This window comes from Lipophrys pholis (genome assembly GCF_963383615.2).
Source record: "Lipophrys pholis genome assembly, chromosome: 2".
Lineage (NCBI taxonomy): Eukaryota > Metazoa > Chordata > Actinopteri > Blenniiformes > Blenniidae > Lipophrys > Lipophrys pholis.
This window is the reverse complement of record NC_137636.1, coordinates 11,191,695-11,211,047: the sequence shown is the minus strand read 5'-3', so window position 1 is coordinate 11,211,047 and position 19,353 is coordinate 11,191,695. Positions and strand designations below refer to the sequence as shown.

Sequence of the window (19,353 nt, the reverse complement as noted above, 5' to 3'; positions counted from 1 at the left end):
CTGGGAGGAGTGCGCAGCTCTCATGACACCGGCTTAGCACAAATCTCTGCACCACTGGTGGTTTACGGCCTGCTCTTTTCTCACCTGCGCTGCTGCCAGGCGCGAAGCATTTACATGTGTGCATCGAACTTGACAACAAAGGCTTTTACAATCTCGTCAACTGGAGCTGAACTCTCATTTCTTGGACGGCAGACGGACTGCTTTGCAAAAGCACAAAAGGAGGGTTAAAAAAGCGAGAGGGGATCAATGTGCTCGGAGATGTTTGTGAAGATAAGTGGAAAGAGAGAACGCTCGGATGACAGCTTCCCTATAGAGCTGCCAATCATGCCAAACAGCACCTGCTCACGCTGGAGAAGGCACCTTTAGCCAGCTGAGACCTTATCGATCTAAACTATCACACATTTTCAAACTTCACTTTTCTTTGGTCATCCCTCCGTTGCCTTCTCTTCCTATCGACCTGTCAGTTTCCCCGATTAGCTTTACTTTCTTTTCTGACTATGTTTTCCACCCTGTGGCAGCCGCACAATACAAACTGCAGATGTAAACATCTTCACATGTGTGCAGTCTATTTCAAATATATTACCACATCAGAGCATTTCTGCCGTCTCAGCCGACAAATACATAGGTTGAAAATGAAGTCGACTGATTTAGTTTGTTCAATTTGGCTGCAGAACAGGAAGAAGTTGTTCTGCTAAATATACATGTTTTCCAGTGATAAATGCATCAAAGTGATATGGAATGATTAAGAAACTTAGCTTAAAGACTTATGAAATCAATACAGTACAGGAAACATACATGAACATTTCTATCATTTTCTCTGCATATTTTTAGGTTTTTTTCTGTGTTCAGCAAGGTAACATTTAATTAGATATTCTCATTCAGGTTTCATTTCCAATTACTTAGTGGCACCCAACCAAAGAACCGGTGAAACCCCAAATATTTCCGTACACATGATATACAGCGTGCTGTTCATCAGAGACTTGCATTGTGCCCTTTTTTTTTTTTTAACTCTTTTTTTTTGTTTACTCTGACAGGCCCTGAATAAACACAACAGGAATTCTTAAGCAAAATCAGGAAACCACACAAAGGGCCACCACAAAGTCCCAACAAGACTTCCGCTAAAAGGTCTTGAATTCCATCCATCCATCCATCCATGTGAGACACAGAACTGAAATGTTAAACCTCAGGTTGTTTTTCAGTAGGTGAATAGTATTGGTAGAGTCACTTTGAAACCCCCTTTACAGTTCTGCTCAGGGCTTGTGGTGTTATTGGTCAGAAAAAATTAATTAAAAATCAGTCTGTCATAAAAGAAGAAATAATTCTGCTGGCTAAAGTCAGTGTTGCGCATATTTTACAGAGTTTTAAGACTAAAAAATGAAATACAGTTTAAATCACACATCTTGATTTTGCCAGTAAATGTGTAAACATAAAAAACTAATCCATCTATTGAAAGAGCATCCTCTTCTTTACACCTGACTGAGTGGTTAGATTCTGAAAAAAGCAGAAGAAGTGAGATTCACACAGGTACAGGTGACAAGAGATCAGCAAAGAGTTACAAAGTTAAAGATGGAGGGTGAAAGACAGTGTGAAACAGGGAGCAGGTGTGAGGGTAAAAAGGGTAAAAAGAATAAGTGTGAGAGAGGAGATAGGAAGCTGTAAAGAGGGTTCGCTGCTGGGAGTGTCGAGTCACCTTGTATTATTATTATAATAATAATAATAATAATAATAATAATAATAATAATAATAATAATAATAATAATAATAATGCCCAGACCTCCCTCAGCTTCACAGCCCTGTGTATGTATGTGCATGTTGAAGTGGACATCAAGGAACACAGGCAGCTGGGTGGGCAAGGAACAAGTTTGATACCTTCCTATAAATGCTACACAGTGTGTCAGTGAGCATGTGTGTGCGTGCGTGTGCATGTGGCTTGAGGGACTGGTCTGTGGGGAGCTGATTGCACAGGCTCTCATTATGTGGCCAGTGGCTGTAATGGAGTGTGACAGCAACGTGCTGTGCTCTGGATCTCTGTCCTTCCAGCCTGCAAAGCCAATTAAACACACTATGCCCTGCTCTCCCACTGCCTTGCCCTGCTCCACTCTCCATCACTCACTCCTTCCTTACTGCTCCCACCACCAGCTTCCCATCCCTACCTTGTCCATCCCCACTTTTTTCTTTGTGGCTGACTGTTTCTAACCCCTCCAGCACCACATCTCCAAGCTCAATACTTTCAGCTTCTTTTCTCACTCTTTCGCTTCAGGCTCTTATTTCATGTCGTCTACATGACAATTCAAAGCTCGAATTGCTTCTGCCCTCCATCTTGCGCCCGTCAGCCTCTTCCCTCACCAATGTAATGCCTGTCTCCCAGTCATACACCCCCCCGGTTAAGGGAAAGGGGGAGTAAAGGCAGAAGTGCTGGGCTGCAGGGAAAGAAAGTCACAGATGACAGCTTCCCTATGTGCTACCACACACACACTAAGGCGAAAGAGAGAGAGAGAGAGAGACGAGGAGAGGAGAGGAAGAGCAAGAGCAAGAGCAAAACTTGGTTCCTCAAGACCCAAAGCAGTCACAACCACTTAGGAGGAAAAATGCCCTGCAGCACCAAAAAACACACATAGTCCATTTATCACTCCTCATAGACCCTGAAAATGTGCACACACATACACCAACACTCCACACATACTCGGGTGTGTGAGTATGTGTAGACTGTGTATTTTTCAGGAATGGACTCTTGTTTTTTCCATCTTGTCCTAAAAGTGAAGCCTGCAACCGTTACAGCATCCTCCCTCCTTCTGCGAGTCTCTCTGACAGTTTCCACCATGTAGCTGCAATTAGTGGCAGAATTTGCTCTCTGTGCATTTGCACTTCTGAGGTGTGAGTGAAGTGTAAGAAAAGAGGAAAACAGGGGAGGTTTAGTACCTGTTTTGAACCAGCCATCCTCAGTGAAAGACTCTCTCGTCTCCTGAGGTTTGTTCCAGTACTCTTTAAAGACCGATGGACCTCGTACCAGAAGTTCCCCCTCTTTGCCCTCCAGACCTTGACATACCTGTGTTACATTCAGAGAGAGAAAGTAAGTAGGAAACAAGATGAATAGAGCAGACAGTTTCGATTTAAGTGCTCTTTAAATCTGCCTTTGATGGACATGGTTGATTTCTGGATAAAGGATGCACTCGGAAGAACATAAATATTGGAATAGCTGTAGCTTGTGTACAATTCAACTAGTTTGATGTATTTATGGAACATTCGTCCATGGAGATTCCATCTGTGTGATGGCAAGTGGGTTTTGTGGAATTTGAAAATACTAAAGGTTAAAACAATCTGATTAAATGAGAAATAAGTTACTGAGTAAATTTGCAGATACACATCTACGGTAGGTTCCTCCAAACATGTACATCTGAGCTCTTTCTGTTGCATCTGTTTCTTGTTAAACTGCATCGCTGTTATTCACAGATTGCTGAAAAAGAAATGTGCTTAGAACAATGTATCTGTTGATTACCTGTGTGTCTCTGTGAGTCCCCTCAGCAATCGTGGTGTTGGTTGTGTTATTCATGACGATCCGGACATTTACACTCGGGAGTGGCATCCCCACCGCTCCTGTCAACATTTAAACACAAAAATAAAAAATACAAAGATACAGATTATTAAAGTATGATCAGATTAAAATTTTTTGTTCCGCATGCTGTATTGAACCAATAAATGAACATGGTGGAATCCTGACGCGACTTTCATCTTCAAGATGGCATTAACGTCCGGCTGCGTGACATAAGTGGTCACTAAACTGTCTGAGATGAATGGCTTTTACTTTAGCTCAGCAGTCACCGCAACAAATAACTTAAAGTGTAATGGGGATATTTGAGTGTGTCTGATTCAACTCTTGTCCCTTACATCACGTATTCATGTAATAAAGCGGCTTTTGGACGTTTGTCTTGATCGGCACAGTGGTTCCTGCGGTTTCTGAAAGAAATGGAAAGGTACTGGCTGTACAGAAGCAGTCCCTCAGTGTTAACTACTGCTGAGTGCTTGACAAGCTTTTTCACTAAAACGTAGTTGCACATAAATGTTACAAGTGAGCTGACAAGTTATGAAATCCAATAAGAACTCTGTGTCAAAAATGAGGCGCTTATAACAAAGAGTTACACTCATGTTTAAGTAAAACTATTAACAAGGACTGTGTAAAAACGGCTTGCAAATTGAAAAATCTCACTTTGACTGACATCACCTGCAATCTCTTGCTTTGTAACTGACCTCTGGAGTTAAATAATTAGAGCAAAGTGTGCACAGCGAATGCACAAAGAAAGTCTTGCTGGTTGTGTGTGTGTGTGTGTGTGTGTGTGTGTGTGTGTGTGTGTGTGTGTGTGTGTGTGTGTGTGTGTGTGTGTGTGTGTGTGTGTGTGTGTGTGTGTGTGTGTGTGCGTGCACCCTAAGGTTATCATGCTACTTCATAGACGACTGCTTTCCCCAATAAAGAGCAGTTCAGGTTCTGATTAAAGAATGATTCTCTCACTTTATATTGATCTAATCAACTCTGGTCCTGATTGAAGTACTAGAGTTCATGAGATCAATATTAAAACCAACTGACCACAAAAGTAGCTGGTCTGTTTCTCTGTGGACAAGCATGGTGAAGCAAGTTTGGGTAATAAGTTCAGAAAAACCGAATCTCGCCAAGTTATAAAGACATTCGCATCCCCAACTGCTGTAAGTGATGTGAACAAGTTCAAGAGACTTCAAGCATGATGTGACACATTTGGCAGGATTGGCTCCATTACGATAAACTGGAGTTTGGGAGTGATGTCGGAGCAGTTCATTTGTGGATGTTTAGACCCTGATGAGCTGAAAACAAGCAGACTGAGACCAAACGTTTGTGCACTTTCAAAGGATGTGAATGCGACATGGATTAAAGATGCCTAAGTTAACTCGACCAAGGATGTAAAAAAAAAAGAGTCACAGCTGCCGTGTCCAGCTGCATATCTTCTACAATACACCTTTAAATCTTAGCCATTGGATATTGACCTTTTTATAAATCTTATAAGATCAAAATTATACTTAGTTCCACTAAGTGAAAGACAAGAAAGATTGGCCTCATATGGTATGCCATAAAAGCACCCAACTTGCGACGTGCAATATCAAAAATACCAGCATGAAAACGTAAAAGCCTCTTTTCTTGGAGACAAAAACAGCTTTAAGGCGAGCAAATTTGGGATCCACCACTACAACTAAACTGTATCAATTGTTGATGGCAGAACGGATGTATTAAATAATATTTCAAAGTATCCATCTATCCATCTATCTATCGATCATCCATCCATCCATCCATCCATCCAACAGCAGATCTCAACCGACCTGTGTAAAGACATTGTACAGTCAGTCCATCAAACAATCAGTGGTACAATTTAATCTGACTGACCAGAAGTGGACATTGTTACGTCAGGTGGTCTGGGTCTCTCAGGCACACCTAAAATGTTGGCAATAATAACCAAACCCAGGTCAATAATTCTATTATACTCTGATCGCCTTAAAGTTTCTAATTAAAAATACTGCATCATTTCCATATCTCAGATAATAGAAGTGTGAAATTAAATGTATTAATGATTCAAGTACACGAGCCAAGACAATGACTATAAGAAGGCCCATTTACCCCAAAACTTTAAATTATACTTTAGGATGAACTTGTTAAATAAAACATGATGAAATTATAACAAAAAAAAAAAAGATCAATCCTTGAGTCTCCCTTTCCAATTTCTTTAATTGGGGTGAGGAGGTGTAGACTGGGTAATTTTCCAAGAGTTCTTCAATCTATTGAGTGAAAAACAGCCATCTGCAAAATGAAGGGGAAAAAAACCAAAACAGGCTCCTCTCACTAAATGACAAAGTCTCTCAAATCCATTTCCAGTCAAACTCCTGGAAACTGTTTGTCCTTCTGTGCCCTCCTCTCACATCTCTTTTTTTTTTTTCCTTTTCACACATCAGTCAGTGAGAAATTTTGAAGACTTGCACGATTCTAGTCTCGATGATTCAACGAGATTGAGTGCCATTTTGAGGAGAGCGGGCGGGTTATAAGTGCCACATGCTGTCTGGGAAAAGGTCTGCGAGCAGTGGAGGAGGAATGAGGTCCAAAAAAGGTTTGTACTTCAGTTGTTCTGCCAAGAAGTTAATGAAAGACTGATGGGACATTGTGACTGTCTGTGGATAGAAGCTGAAAAGTAGGACAAAAAAAAAAAGAATCAAAAAGATGAAAGGGGCAGCAGGGTAAGATAGTAATGAGATGGAAAGAACTAGGATGAACTCATCTCATATGTTTACATCTTAGCCACACTCCTGAATACTACACAATAAAATCAGGCCACTCTGATGCCCTAAATACAGTTGGAAGTTATTATTGTAAATTGCTGTCAATATGGTGTATTGCGGGTGCAGTCGTCTTCTAATTGGCTTGTGGGGAGGAGAAAAAAAGAAGTGTGTGTAAGAGACAAAGCGAGAGAGTGACACCACTTCACCACTCTTCTGAAAGGTGTTTCCTGCGGTTGCTATTGATCCATTTTAACCTACTTAAAAACAAGACAGGAACACACGGTCTCAAACAGGCATAAGCTCATGCCTGCGCACGCTCGCACAAAACTACACAAATGTACACCTCTTCCGCGAGTGCGGCAGACTAAACATCAATAGAACCACAGCCTTCTTGAAGCCATTCTTAATAATCACCTGAGAGGAATCAAACACCGCCTGCTCGGTATATGCCAAACATTCACTGACAAAACAAACAAAACAAAACCCCAACAAAGCACCAGACTGAGGATTACCCAATCCACTTGCAAGCTAATTAGCTTTACCTGTAAGAGGAAGTGTTGGCTGGGGAACGGGAAAGGAAGGAGAGATGAAGAGGGGAGGACGGGAGAAGACGGGAAAAGAAAGCAACAACCACAAGTCTGACCTAATTTCTAGGCCTTGCTTTTGTTTCTGCATGTATGAGGGAGGTGCAGCTGGGATCATGGGGTTTCACCCAACATCACACCAGAGAGTCGTCGTCTATGATCAGCCCGGCGTGTCAGGCTGAGGCACTCAATCAAAATAGAAGGTGGTAGAATAACGTCAACAAAACTTGTAAGAGACATTATGAATAGAAAGAAAGTGAATGAGTGTGTTGTCACACGAGCAATTTCTTTCATCCTTAAATGGTGTCTAATAAACTAGGAAAGTTGGCTCCATCGAACAAGGTGTCAATACAGCAGTGGCGCCTCGTTTGCTTCTTATCTTAACAATAGTGAAGATTTTACTTTCTCCACCACATCTGCTGAGAAATATGTCAAAAAATATCTTAGAATCAGCATCAGTTTCAAACAGTGTTATCAAATTTAATTTGAAACACTGATTAAATAGTCCAGATGAACAGATAAATGTGTATAAGCGCCAAGCTGTCCCAGTTTGAGCAGCTACCTAGCCGATTTCACAAACAAATCAGCAGAATCACGCTTAATGAGATGTGCCATTATCGGCTGCACTACAATAAACTTCGGGTTTTGGAATAAAATGGAAAACAAAGACCTCAATACTTTGCATGATTAATTCATTTTCATTCCAATTCATCTTCACAGCCAACTCACCACACAACATTTCAACTCAGTGGAAGAAACTACTGATTACAAGTTTGTTGATTGATAATCGCAAGCCATAGACCACCAAACACCAACCACATGGAAGACTTAATTACTAGACAGCGTCAACAGAGAGAATAAAGTAATATTGTGGTTGTTTGTTATTTTGTACTGCAGACTTATACATGACAGTCATTTTGAAGAGCAGAAGACCCACAGTTGCACAGGCTAGTTTATCCATCAGAGGAGCTGACTATCGACCAATCCAAAAGCTTCACCAATGGTGAACCGGTGATTGTTACAGAGTAATGTCATGTAAGTTTTACACCAGTTCCACAAATATTTTCCTGGGTTTGCTTTGTCATGAACAAATTAAAAACCAATCGAGGTAGAAAGATATCAGTCTTTTAAAAACATTTATTTCTGACTCTCTACATCTTTTTCTTCTAACAAAACCTTGGCTCACCTTATTGTCTAATTTTCTTGGTTGAAAGTATTTGTATGAAAAGCAGCATCTACTTTGTTAATACGACTTACCTGGGATACGTGGGCCCTTCAGAGGGTTGGACAGCGCCATACCGATCTCCGTCATGCCATAGCGTTCCAGTAGTGTGTGTCCTGCGATCTCCTCCCAACGCAGCAGTGTGGGAAGAGGAAGAGCAGCCGAGCCTGAAACCATCACCCTGAAGAGAGAGGGACTCGTCTCAATGAAATACAACAGGATTCTGTACAAAAGAATTATCTGAAACATGACAAAATTCTCTTGTAATTTTTGTTCATCTTCTAACATTCAAAAAAGACTTTTCTGTCGTCACATGTGAGGTACACAACAAGTGAGAGTCAAACGGCCTGAGAGTGTGTGTGTGGGTGTGTGTGTGTGTGTGTGTGTGTGTGTGTGTGTGTGTGTGTGTGTGTGTAGTGCTACTCAAAAACATTGATCCCTTCAGAGAAATATGGCAATATAAAGAATGCATTACGGTCTTAAAGAAACTGTTGGTAGCGCAAAGTCAACAATCGTAAAAAAATACTGCCGACACCTCACACACCGAAGAGGGAAACAAAAAGTGAAAACATACCGAGAAGAATACTGTTGAAAACGTGTTGTGATAAAATATACACAGTTTAGGAGAAAGTGTAAACAATAACAAAAGCTGTGACCAATGATGCTCAATCACAGTAATGATATGCCAGTACCACAGATAGGAGACACATTAGTGTCGAACCCTGGGCCGAGAGCAGCTTGTGCAGCTTCTTTGCACTCTTTCTAGTGGATGCCCTTCATTGTTTTCATTACAATCACTGTATAACACTTGCTGCAACTTAATCCCCCCATATTGCTCATTTGGATTCTGATCTTGAAAAGACATTTAGCATGTCAGCAGTAAATATTTCATACTCAATAAAAAACTAGTGTAGGAGATCTGCTGTGTGGGTGTTGAGAGAGCAGTTCAAAGATACTGCATGAAGTGGTGGGAGGCATGTTCGAACTGGTGTTTGCACAGCAAATAGGAAGTTGGTGATGGTAGTTTGTTCCATTGATGAAACAAACATTGTGGAAATAGAGTTTATGGCAATCTGCAAAATGTTTTTTTAGAGAATTGAAGATAATGCTCACTGAAGTAAATTATTAAAAGCATTAATACTAACTTTCATCATTTAGCAATTTGTTTAGGCTCAAAACATCCTCCTGAATACTCCTGCATCAAATTAATCAGTGTTTAGGTTCACTTTTGTTTTGTGAGGGAGACACTCAATTACATTTGTGAGAGTATTTTACAGAAATGGCTCACTGGTGAGTACATATACAACACAGGCACAAATCCGCAGGCCCGTGAGTGAGCCGCTTGCCACCAATCGCGCCACCAGTACCTGATCCTCTCTTTGCAGACTGCTTTGACGAAGTCTTTCACGTGAGGCTGAGTGAAGTGCTGATCATAGTACTGGATCAGCTTAGAGTAAATCGTTGGCACAGCCATGAAGACATTAACCATGGGAGCCTTGGAGCTCAGCAGCGTCTCCCACACCTGGATGAATGGAAGAGAGGAGGTGGAGAGATAAGCACAACATATGACTAAATAGAGAAGAAAGGGGGGATGATAAGGAGAGGCAGAAAACGCTGGATATTGAATGGAGGGGCTGTGTAAACTAAAAATAATAACTCCAGATTCCTTACATTAGTGTATGCAACAGAAAAAAGTTTATTTTTTTCTCCTTTTATATGAGAGGCAGAGTATAGCAAATGGCAGAGTAAAGTCAAGACGGCAGCCTCATATTTAACCCGTCAACACAACACCCCCCCAAAAGAAAAAAAAAAGGACAGAAAAAAAGTGGAGACTTGTAAAGGTCAGGAGGAGGAAAATAGCCAACTGCTGTGGGGCAGAGCAGCAAACCCAGCCAGTTAAAAGGACTTCAGTACAGTTTTTTTTTTGACAAATGTGCTTTTTGACTCTCGCAGAAGGCGCTGCCCGTGTCCTCTGCTGCATGATGCTTAGAGCACCCACAGCCAGTGACGGACATAAACGTGCATCGTGAACTACATCCACATGTAAAAATCCCATTTAAATATCACATAAACTCACTCGTTCAAGGACAAAGACATTTCCACACCCCGCCCCACCCACTCTACCTCCTTCCTCACACGAGGAAGCACACACACGCGCGCACACACAGCCTGGGTACGTTGCAGGAGACGATGGGAGGATGGGACGACAGCATGAATTAAGTGAAGGTGAACGACAGCTTCTCTAAGTCCTGTCCTTCTCCCCCCAAGGGAGACAAAATGCTCCTCCCCAGCTGTCGCCCCTCTCAGTCTACTTATCCTGACTTCTTCTTCTTTCATTCTACCTCCATCTTCCAAGTGCTTCTTTTTATTCTCCACTTTCATCTCTGACCTCACATCTTCCTTCATCTTTCTTTTTCCTCCCTCTACCTTCTCTCCCTATCTCACATTCACTTACCTTCTCTCTCCATTTCATAATTTCCTGCTTCACTGCCTCTGCAGTCTCTCTCTCTCTCTCTCTCTCTCTCTCTCTCTCTCTCTGTGTGTGCGTGTATGTGTGCGTGTGTGTGTGCGTGTGTGACATATCCTCACACACAGAAAAATGCATTCTCTCCCCTCATCGCTCTCACCTATAGTAGCACAACATCCTTCTTAATGTGGTAGCAATTTCTAAACTCTTCCTTCCACTTCTCCTTCGTGTGACCTCCTCACAGATTCAACTGATCTATTATCTACTAAATTATCTTCCACCCACCTCCTCCGGCTCTAATAAACAAACAAAACTGAAATCCACAGACAAATAAAGCCGAGATGCTCATGATGTGCAAACAGTCTAATCAGTTTCCAATCTCATTTCTCACAATATCATTACAAGTTGATGTGAAAACGGCGAGCAATGGCCGCTCACCTGTGCACGTACAGAATAAAACTTTGTGCAGAGAGGCGAATTATTAACGGAGGGTGCCCTGACCATTCTGGGTGATGTCTATCAAGTGCACTGAAGCGCTTCCGCCAAGTCCACTCGAGAGGGAAGAGGAAGGCAATTTATGTCTGTCAAAGAGCTGGCCTCCACCTAGGGGACAGGATGTGGTGAAAGCCCAGAGCCATGGCCGGCATCCTAAACAACTTTAGGAGCTGCTCAACCCTCCGCTCAACACGGGACTCCAACACGACTGCCGATTCTTCAGAAGAGCCGGATGTTAACTGTCAACATGTCAGCCACCTTGATTACTCAAAACTGTCAGGTATCAAAGGCTGACTTTTGACACTGAATCACACTTTCTGTGCAGTTCAGCTGTTCTTGGCGAATTGTTTGTGAAGTTTTTGAACTGTGTCATAAACATGGATGCATTTTGTCTGTCAGGAGTCTCAATCATTCAGAGAGCGACACAGCAACGGACACATTCAAACCTCCAGGCAGTTTTCACTAATCAAACGAAAGTGCAGTTTTGGGATTATGGGAGAAACACCCCTGAGAAAAGGCTCTACTTTTAAATATATAACATATTATATTAAAAAAAAAAAACATGGAAATAAATGTTTAAAATATTAATTCATGAACCTCAATATTGTTCCATCACTTCTATCGAAACAAAACTGCAAGTATATATACAGTACCACATTCAATAATAATACATACTTTCAGGTGTTTCTTTTCCATTTTAGATCAGTATGTCGCAAACATCTACTATAGTGCTAATGCTGAACAGTCATGAGTGACAACAATAAAATCTGAGGTGGAGCTTGAGCAGCAATACTACAAAGAATTCAATAATAATAATTTTGACTTTTTGTTCCATTGCACAATAAACACCATCCAGTGTCTCTTTTTCTAAAGTAATATTGCATCTATTTGGTAAATCCCAAGGGGAAAATAATTTAAATGCATTTTAATCACCACTTTCAAGAAACTCAAGATGGATCTTCATTCTTGGAAAAGAGAAAGGTTTGTTGCTTATGCAAGTTGATTGGGGTGTAACTTCTATGCAGCACAAATTACTCTATCAACTTTAAGCCAGAAAATCAAGTATGACTTGAATAATTTTCTGAGATAAATACAAAGCGTGACCTGCTGGTGGGACTAAAGGAAAAAGGAAAAGTGATGTGATCTGAAAGTGTGTGTGCTTTACCCTTGTGGAACCAGGATTTGTGCAATAGTCCAAAACAAATCCATTCAATAGTTTCTAAAAATAAATATATATGAATATGGATAGAGTATATAAGGTAGGTTACTGTAAGTTCTATCACTGACTGACAGTGATACTTTTGGAGATAAAAACTGTCAGCATTTATAATTTCTCGAATGTCCAAAGTCCTGTCAAACCAAAATGTATGAAATATTACTTAAAAGATATCAATATGGCTTTGGATCCTATAACAAGCACTTGAAAGTGTTTCCAAATAGCACATCCATCAATCAGACCACTTAATAAAATGCCTTTGCTTCAACACGATAAACCGAATGCGCGAGCCCTCCCTCTTGAGGAATACCACAACAGTGACTGTGGTATTACGTTCAAGTGCTTGCTGTGATGAAGTAGTCAATAGGGATTCAAATAAATAGATAAACAAATAAAGTCTGACCAGAGCTGTGTGAACCCAAGGAGGAGTATCTGCTCCCATCAGCCTGCAACAGCACACTTGAAACAGACTTATCTGTGATTTACTGGATCACAATCCCTGCACCGAAAATTTCTGTCGCTATCTCCAGGCAAAATCGGACAAAAATCAATGACGGCCTCTGCTGCCTAGGCTACCCTTCAAAGATCTTAGGGGATAGAAGAGACAGACTATCGATCACTTCATCAATGTACTGTAACTTCAGGAGGAGGAGAATAAAGGCTTTTTTCCGAGGATGAGAGAGAGGGTTTTGTGGGGTGGTACACAAGGTCAGGGATAACAGCTGAATACCGATATCGTTAACAGCGTTGCGATGCCCATGTTTACAGATATATACAGTCATTTTCTTTTGTCAGCAATAACAGATATTCATTTGTGGAGTTCGCCGCTTATGAATAGAAAGTGGACATTCATTCAGAAATGTGCGCTTCCTCTCCTAAAGAAGCTACACCAACGCAAACACTTAGCACCCCGTCTTCCCCTCCAGTATCAGGGCCAAACAAGCACTATCATTCTTCAATGTCAGCTCATCGATTGATTTGCTGCTTAAGCCCCTGCCGTGAGTCGGCATTGGTCAGATACAAAGCCACACAGGGCAATTCATCACTGAGCCCCAAACACTTAGTTTGACAGTCAGAGAGGGAGGAGGAGAAGGTGAAAAAGATGGAGGAGAGTCTGATAGGAGGAGAAGGAGATGGAGCGAGGAGAGGAAGAGGAAGAAAAGAGAAAGAGCGAATGAGAACCATGAATAGAAAAAGAAGAATTGATGTGGAAGGAGAGTCTTTTAAAAGCTGTCAGCTTAACCATCTGGTATCATCCTCTCAATACCTCAAACTCTGAAATACTTGTTAAGTCATTCTGAAGATATCTGGGCACCTACAACTGTAAACGACCTCTTTGTGTTGATGAAAAGTGTACTGCAGTGACTGTAACAGAGGAAGACAAAGAGCAAATCGTCCACCTTCTGGGGCTGAAATTCTGGAAGCATGACACAGGTGGCGCCCACCCAGAGTGGGCACAGCAGCTTGTTAACAATGCCGTGCACGTGGTGAAGCGGCAAGGTGTGGAGGATCACGTCATCTTTGGACCACGCCCACTCGGAAACCAGACACTGAACCTGGGGAGGGAGGATGGCAGGGAAAGGACGGGGGAAGGGGAGAGGGAGGGAGATGTCAGCATATCATTTAGTCTGGAAAATAAATCACCTCAATCAGCTTCCACTGTGGCAGCCATTTGTTACGATGATCTCCGTTAAGCTGTGGTTTGGTGCACTTCCAGATCGCAAATTGATTTTTTTTTCCTTCTGTGACTTACTTGTTCGCTCTGCAAGTAAAAGAGAACGACATCAGCAACACAAGGCTTTAAATTAAAGCCTTCTCACTGCACTTCCTTTAGAGTAATACTATTTTTATATTTGCAATGAAACATGACAATGTCTATTCTATGTTTTTACAGCTTAATGGAATAAGCTCTGCTGATCACTCAAAAATGGATTTTGTTTACTTATTAGTTTAAGGTGCTAATTCTATTTGTGGTTGTGCAGTTTCCTCATCTCAGTATAAGGTCGGACAACAGCCAGAAACGCACAATACCTCAAACTCTTTATAATCTATATAAGATAAGATATCCCTTTATTTATCTTGCATGTGGAGAAATTTGCAGTGGTACAACAGGATAGTAAAGAGAAAGAAGCACACATAGCAGGAACTAAAAAAAAAGCAGATAAAAATACAATATAATAGAAAAATATGCACACGGTGCCTATAAGTGTGGACATGTACAGAATATGGGGGTGGATGTATTGCACAAAAAAGCAGGTAAAAATACAATATAATAAAAGAATATGCACACGGTGCTTATAAGTGTGGACAAATATGCATTGCTTTCTGCTGAGGTTCGAGTTTGTGAAAAAGAAATTCTCAAGCCTTTTCAAGGGATCTCTTCCCACATTATGTTCCACAGAGATAATATTCAGCGTCGAATGAACCCACTGTTAAAAACTTTGTTTTGCGTTTATCAAGAATGCGGGTGTACTTTAGTGAGGTCATAACGTCATCTGCTTTTAAAGTTACTCCATCTTCTACACTGCTTTAGAGTCACAGGCTGAAGCTGATCCCTTTGACTAGAGAAACAGGGTACACCATGGACAGGTGACCGGACCATCACAGCATAACAGTCATCCTGGAATTCCTATAACAGTTTAATGATCTAAATAAAGGCAAAACTGCTAACAGACTGAAAGCACTGTGGATGGCAAAACCTTGTATTTGTCTAAAAACAATTTGTATAGAATTATAAAATGTTGGCACAATGGACAGGTTGTATATCAGAGGAGAGGGAACACAGTGAAATGAAGTCTACAGTTTATTTAGCAAAAGCACCTTTAGCTGAAAATTGCAGATTTCAGAATGCAAAATTCTTTTTTTCTTCTGCACATCTAATCTTTTGAGATGGCGAAGCGCCTGCAGGGTGTAGTGGTTAACACTCGTGCCTCCATGTTTGGGGTTCTTTACAATGCTTTGGGACCTTTCTATGTGCAGTTTGAATGCTGTCCTGGTGTGTTTGGAGGTTTTCTCTGGAAACTACTACAGACCAACGACAAGCATAATGGCTATCTGTCTCTCTGTGTTTGCCCAGTCAAGGATTGACAACCTGCTCAGGGTGTATCCTGAATTAATCCACAACTGGGATCAGCGTTAACTGTGTGACATTGAACAATGCATTATGGATGATTGGATAATGGATGGCTAAACAAACGGATCACCAGGAATGCACTGGATATCATATCATTACTTATATGAATTGATAATATTATTTGGCAGGGAATTGCCGTCTGTTCAGATTTTTTTTAGTTATGGCTGTCGATGTCACTGTAGTTCAATCAATATAAGGCTTAAGGGGTCATGTGTAACTTTCAGTTGTCCTGAATTACAGAATTTTGTTATTGTTTTTATGTTCTACGCATCATTTGGGATGTCAGTGTGCTGACACAATGACAACATGTAAGCACACAGATTAATACAGAGATTAAACATCTGCATAAAGTTCACAGATGTTGGTATTTGTACATCGTTCATGGTGCTGTCATGTAAAACTAACATTCTGTTCAGTAATATGGAAAACGTGCACCTCAATAATAAGGTATGAGAAATGATAAAGTGACTTGAAAGCTCATAATATTCACAACAAAATCAAAAATTCATCATTCATATTAAACTGACAGTGGCACTTTCCAGGAACTCTGACAAACTGATGTTGCTGCCTTCCAGGAAGACAGACAGACTCACTTAATCACTCACTCACTCACTTCCCTGGACCAACCGGGGGCAAATGAACCTCTGCCTCCTATTAGAGTGATTTTATTTTCCACACTGTTGGACATCTAGGTTAATTTCCCTTAAAAGAAAAACGGAGAAATCTTAAGCAGACCTTTAATGGCATAAATTAGTGGCTTTTCAAAACAAGAAAGAGAGCAGACTGATGCTAATCAGAGAATCAAATATGCATGTGTAGTTGTCGCAACACATTTTGCCTTAAAAACATGTGGGACTCTATTTGGGGAGCTCTGGATCGTTTGCAATGCACCTGTGAATCTTGTACAAATGAATAAGTCTTTATTGTTATTGTTTTAACAGGCTAATTGTAACTCCGCTAAATAGATATTTATCATGATCTCAGGCACTGATCACATTCCTAGCAGAGATTGGCAAATTTTTTATTTGAATATAACTTCTCATATTAAAAAAATTGTTTTAAAATTAACCAACATTTGACGTGAAGAGAACTTTAGGCACAAAGTGCATGTATATATATATATATATATATATATATATATATATATATATATATATATATATAAAATCCAAAATATATGGTGTGAACGTGTTCATATGACTTTTTTTTTTACCAACACCTCACTAATAAGCCGCTCCCTCATCTCCCGACACTTTCAAAACCCCTGCACCAGAGGACTGAAACTACAAGGACAAAATTAAATTTGCCTTGTCTTCATATAATTACAAATTAGAAGGCATTTTTTACCATGGCTTGAATGCTGCTGTGTGTATGCAGAACTCCTTTGGGACGGCCCGTGGTGCCACTGGTGTAGATTATCATGGCCGGTTGGTCAGCCCAGTCTGTGATGGTCATCTCCTTCTCTTGTGTGTCTGTCTCATATAAAGCGCTCAAGTTAGAAGTAGGGGGCATCGTCAAGCACGGCAGCCCGAGCCTGTCTGCCAGAGGCTCAAGGATTTCAGCGCAAGGATGCGCCGCCACCAGCAGTGAACTCAGGGAATCAGAGATTATGTACTCTTGTTCAGAAGTTGGATGTTTTTGATAGAGTGGCACTGCTGTCCCACCACTCATCCAAGCTGCCCACTGTGCCACTGTATAGGAGGCATCATTAGTACACAGGAAGGAGATCCGTTTTCCTCCCAGGCCCCCAAAGTCAGTGTTGAGAGCGATGTTAATTCTACTAGCAAGTGCTAAACTGCTGGAATACAGCTGCTTGTAGGTGTGGCTGCCACTACTGTCTATGATTGCTACCTTGTCTCCAAATGTTGGCGCTCTGGTAAATACTGGTTTCTGGCATTTCCTTGATGATGGTGCAGTTGTCCATTTATGAGTCCTTCTTAGATGGATCGGCCCAAGTGGCTGCTGTTGCGACGCCAATGGACAGTAAGTTCTGCAAAGTGAGGCTTTCCAGTGAGGCAGGGTCCACTTTAGGGAGTGGTGAGCAGCAGCAGAAATTCCCAAGAGCATTTTTGTGAATACGCCGTTCATACACAACAGATTTGCAGGCTCAAAATGGCGTTGTTCTCCTTTTCTTGTATCTCATCATAGATGGTATCTGCGAGTTGATAAGAAAATGCAAAGTAAGTTTGCTTTCTGACACAGGAGAAAAATTTTGCAATCAAAATGCTAATTCTATTATCCTCATGACCTCTGATCAGACTCGATTTAACCAAATGACAATCTCACAGTAACATTGCAGCTGCCACAATACTGTGAGGATTTATGAAACATAAAGTGAATACACAGAAACATCTAAGAAGCACTTCTTTAAACACAAAATACCTTTTAAAAACAAACATTGAACTGAAAACAACTTCCTTTTCTTTCTGGTTGTCCATGCTGTTGTATTATTTTCTCGTGTTACAGTTAGCCAATGACTCTTATATTTATTCCTGATATACCTGCATCTGTTCTGTATAATCTTACATTGATTTGTTTGCTGATGTGTAATACAAGGTGGCACAGTGGTACTGTGGTTTCAATAGGGCCTGTTCAGACCTGGCACTTTTTGTTCCATGATCACTTGGTAAGCTTGTCAGTTTAATGTTTGACTTCAAATTGTTTACTGGTGAATAATTGTCTCTTTGTGTTATCCATCCAGGACAACCACAACTACCCCATGACCCTTGCCTGAATAACGATTGTGCAAAAGATTATTGACATGTAATACTTCTACCTATCTTGTACTGTTATTGTCAACTGATGCTGAAACATTTCCACTAAGAGGAATATAGTCCTGTGTGTTTTATTTATTTTTATCCGGATAATTAAAGTTCAGACAAAATTCCCATGCCATGACATCAATACATTGGTCAGCTTTTGCTGATGCCTGAGTGAAAATGAGGTGTGTGTTATGTCACACATTGGTATGCTCCGTCCCTGCACTGTCCACATATTTCTGTTGCAACTCACCTCCAACATCTGTGTGAAATCTCAATAATAAGTCTTTAAATTCGTCTGCTGCTTGTGCCAAGTTGGTAATAAAAGATCTTATTGTATATTAGTAAAACAGGAGTGACAAACGACCACTGCTACTGCTTAGGAAAATTCCTAGTAGGATACTCAAGCAACCTGCTTTTCAGAAACTTCTGTAAGCATAAAAAAAGATACTGACGTATTTTCACGAAGCACACAAACAAAAGTGATAGGAGGGATGTTTTGCTTTGTTTTATTTTTATAATATGAGGGTGTATCTCTATTTCACAGTGTACACGCTCACAAGTTCAATAGAGGCAATAATTATGACCGTGTTACCCGAACATTCGCCTTTATTTCGCTCAATGAAAGATTTAAAACGAAGTGCAGACAGTACACCGTATTTACAGCAATAAACACGTAAACATTCTACCTGTAAAAGCAGTTTTCTGCCAGTTTCCTGCAGTGTACAGACCGGCTGGACCATACTCACCTTACCTACAACCACGGCCGGTGTTGTTGTGAAAGACGGTGCAGCAGCAGTAAGCGTCCGGCGGGAAACAACGGAGGGTTCCTACCCGGTGAGTACACGTTTCTAGATCGACACAAACCGGGAAAAAAATCACTTTTAATTCAGCGACATTGATGGCTTTTCTAATTTTAACTATATAGTTTGATTTTTTTTCACTGAATTACATTATTTTAAATTAGCGAAATATCAGTTTCATGGTAGATTGCAAAAGAAAAGAAAAGCACAATGTGTTCAATTGAAAGGAGTACATGACAAAATATTTAGTTCAAGAAATATGTGAATATTTTTGATCTACAGTTTTTAAAAACAGAATTTTTGTTTTACTCTCCATGGAAACTTGGGGATTAAACCAAGACATATTTTATTCTACACTCAGAAAACAGATCAGGGCTGATATTTGA

General features: G+C 40.7%; 1 protein-coding gene across 1 annotated transcript in view; it reads right to left on the bottom strand.

Annotated features, from left to right (window-relative positions):
• The window catches only part of acsf3 (acyl-CoA synthetase family member 3), a 35,317-nt gene extending 16,374 nt beyond the window's left edge, over positions 1-18,943 (bottom strand). The window contains exons 1-7 of the mRNA XM_080458673.1: positions 18,854-18,943; positions 16,753-17,560; positions 13,673-13,828; positions 9,462-9,616; positions 8,130-8,275; positions 3,497-3,594; positions 2,920-3,046 (exon numbers count right to left, since the gene is read on the bottom strand). Coding sequence (XP_080314799.1) covers positions 2,920-3,046; positions 3,497-3,594; positions 8,130-8,275; positions 9,462-9,616; positions 13,673-13,828; positions 16,753-17,493 — 1,423 coding nt within the window. The 5' untranslated portion in view covers positions 17,494-17,560; positions 18,854-18,943. The remainder of the gene's footprint in view (positions 1-2,919; positions 3,047-3,496; positions 3,595-8,129; positions 8,276-9,461; positions 9,617-13,672; positions 13,829-16,752; positions 17,561-18,853) is intronic.
• Between the last annotated feature and the right edge of the window lie 410 nt (positions 18,944-19,353).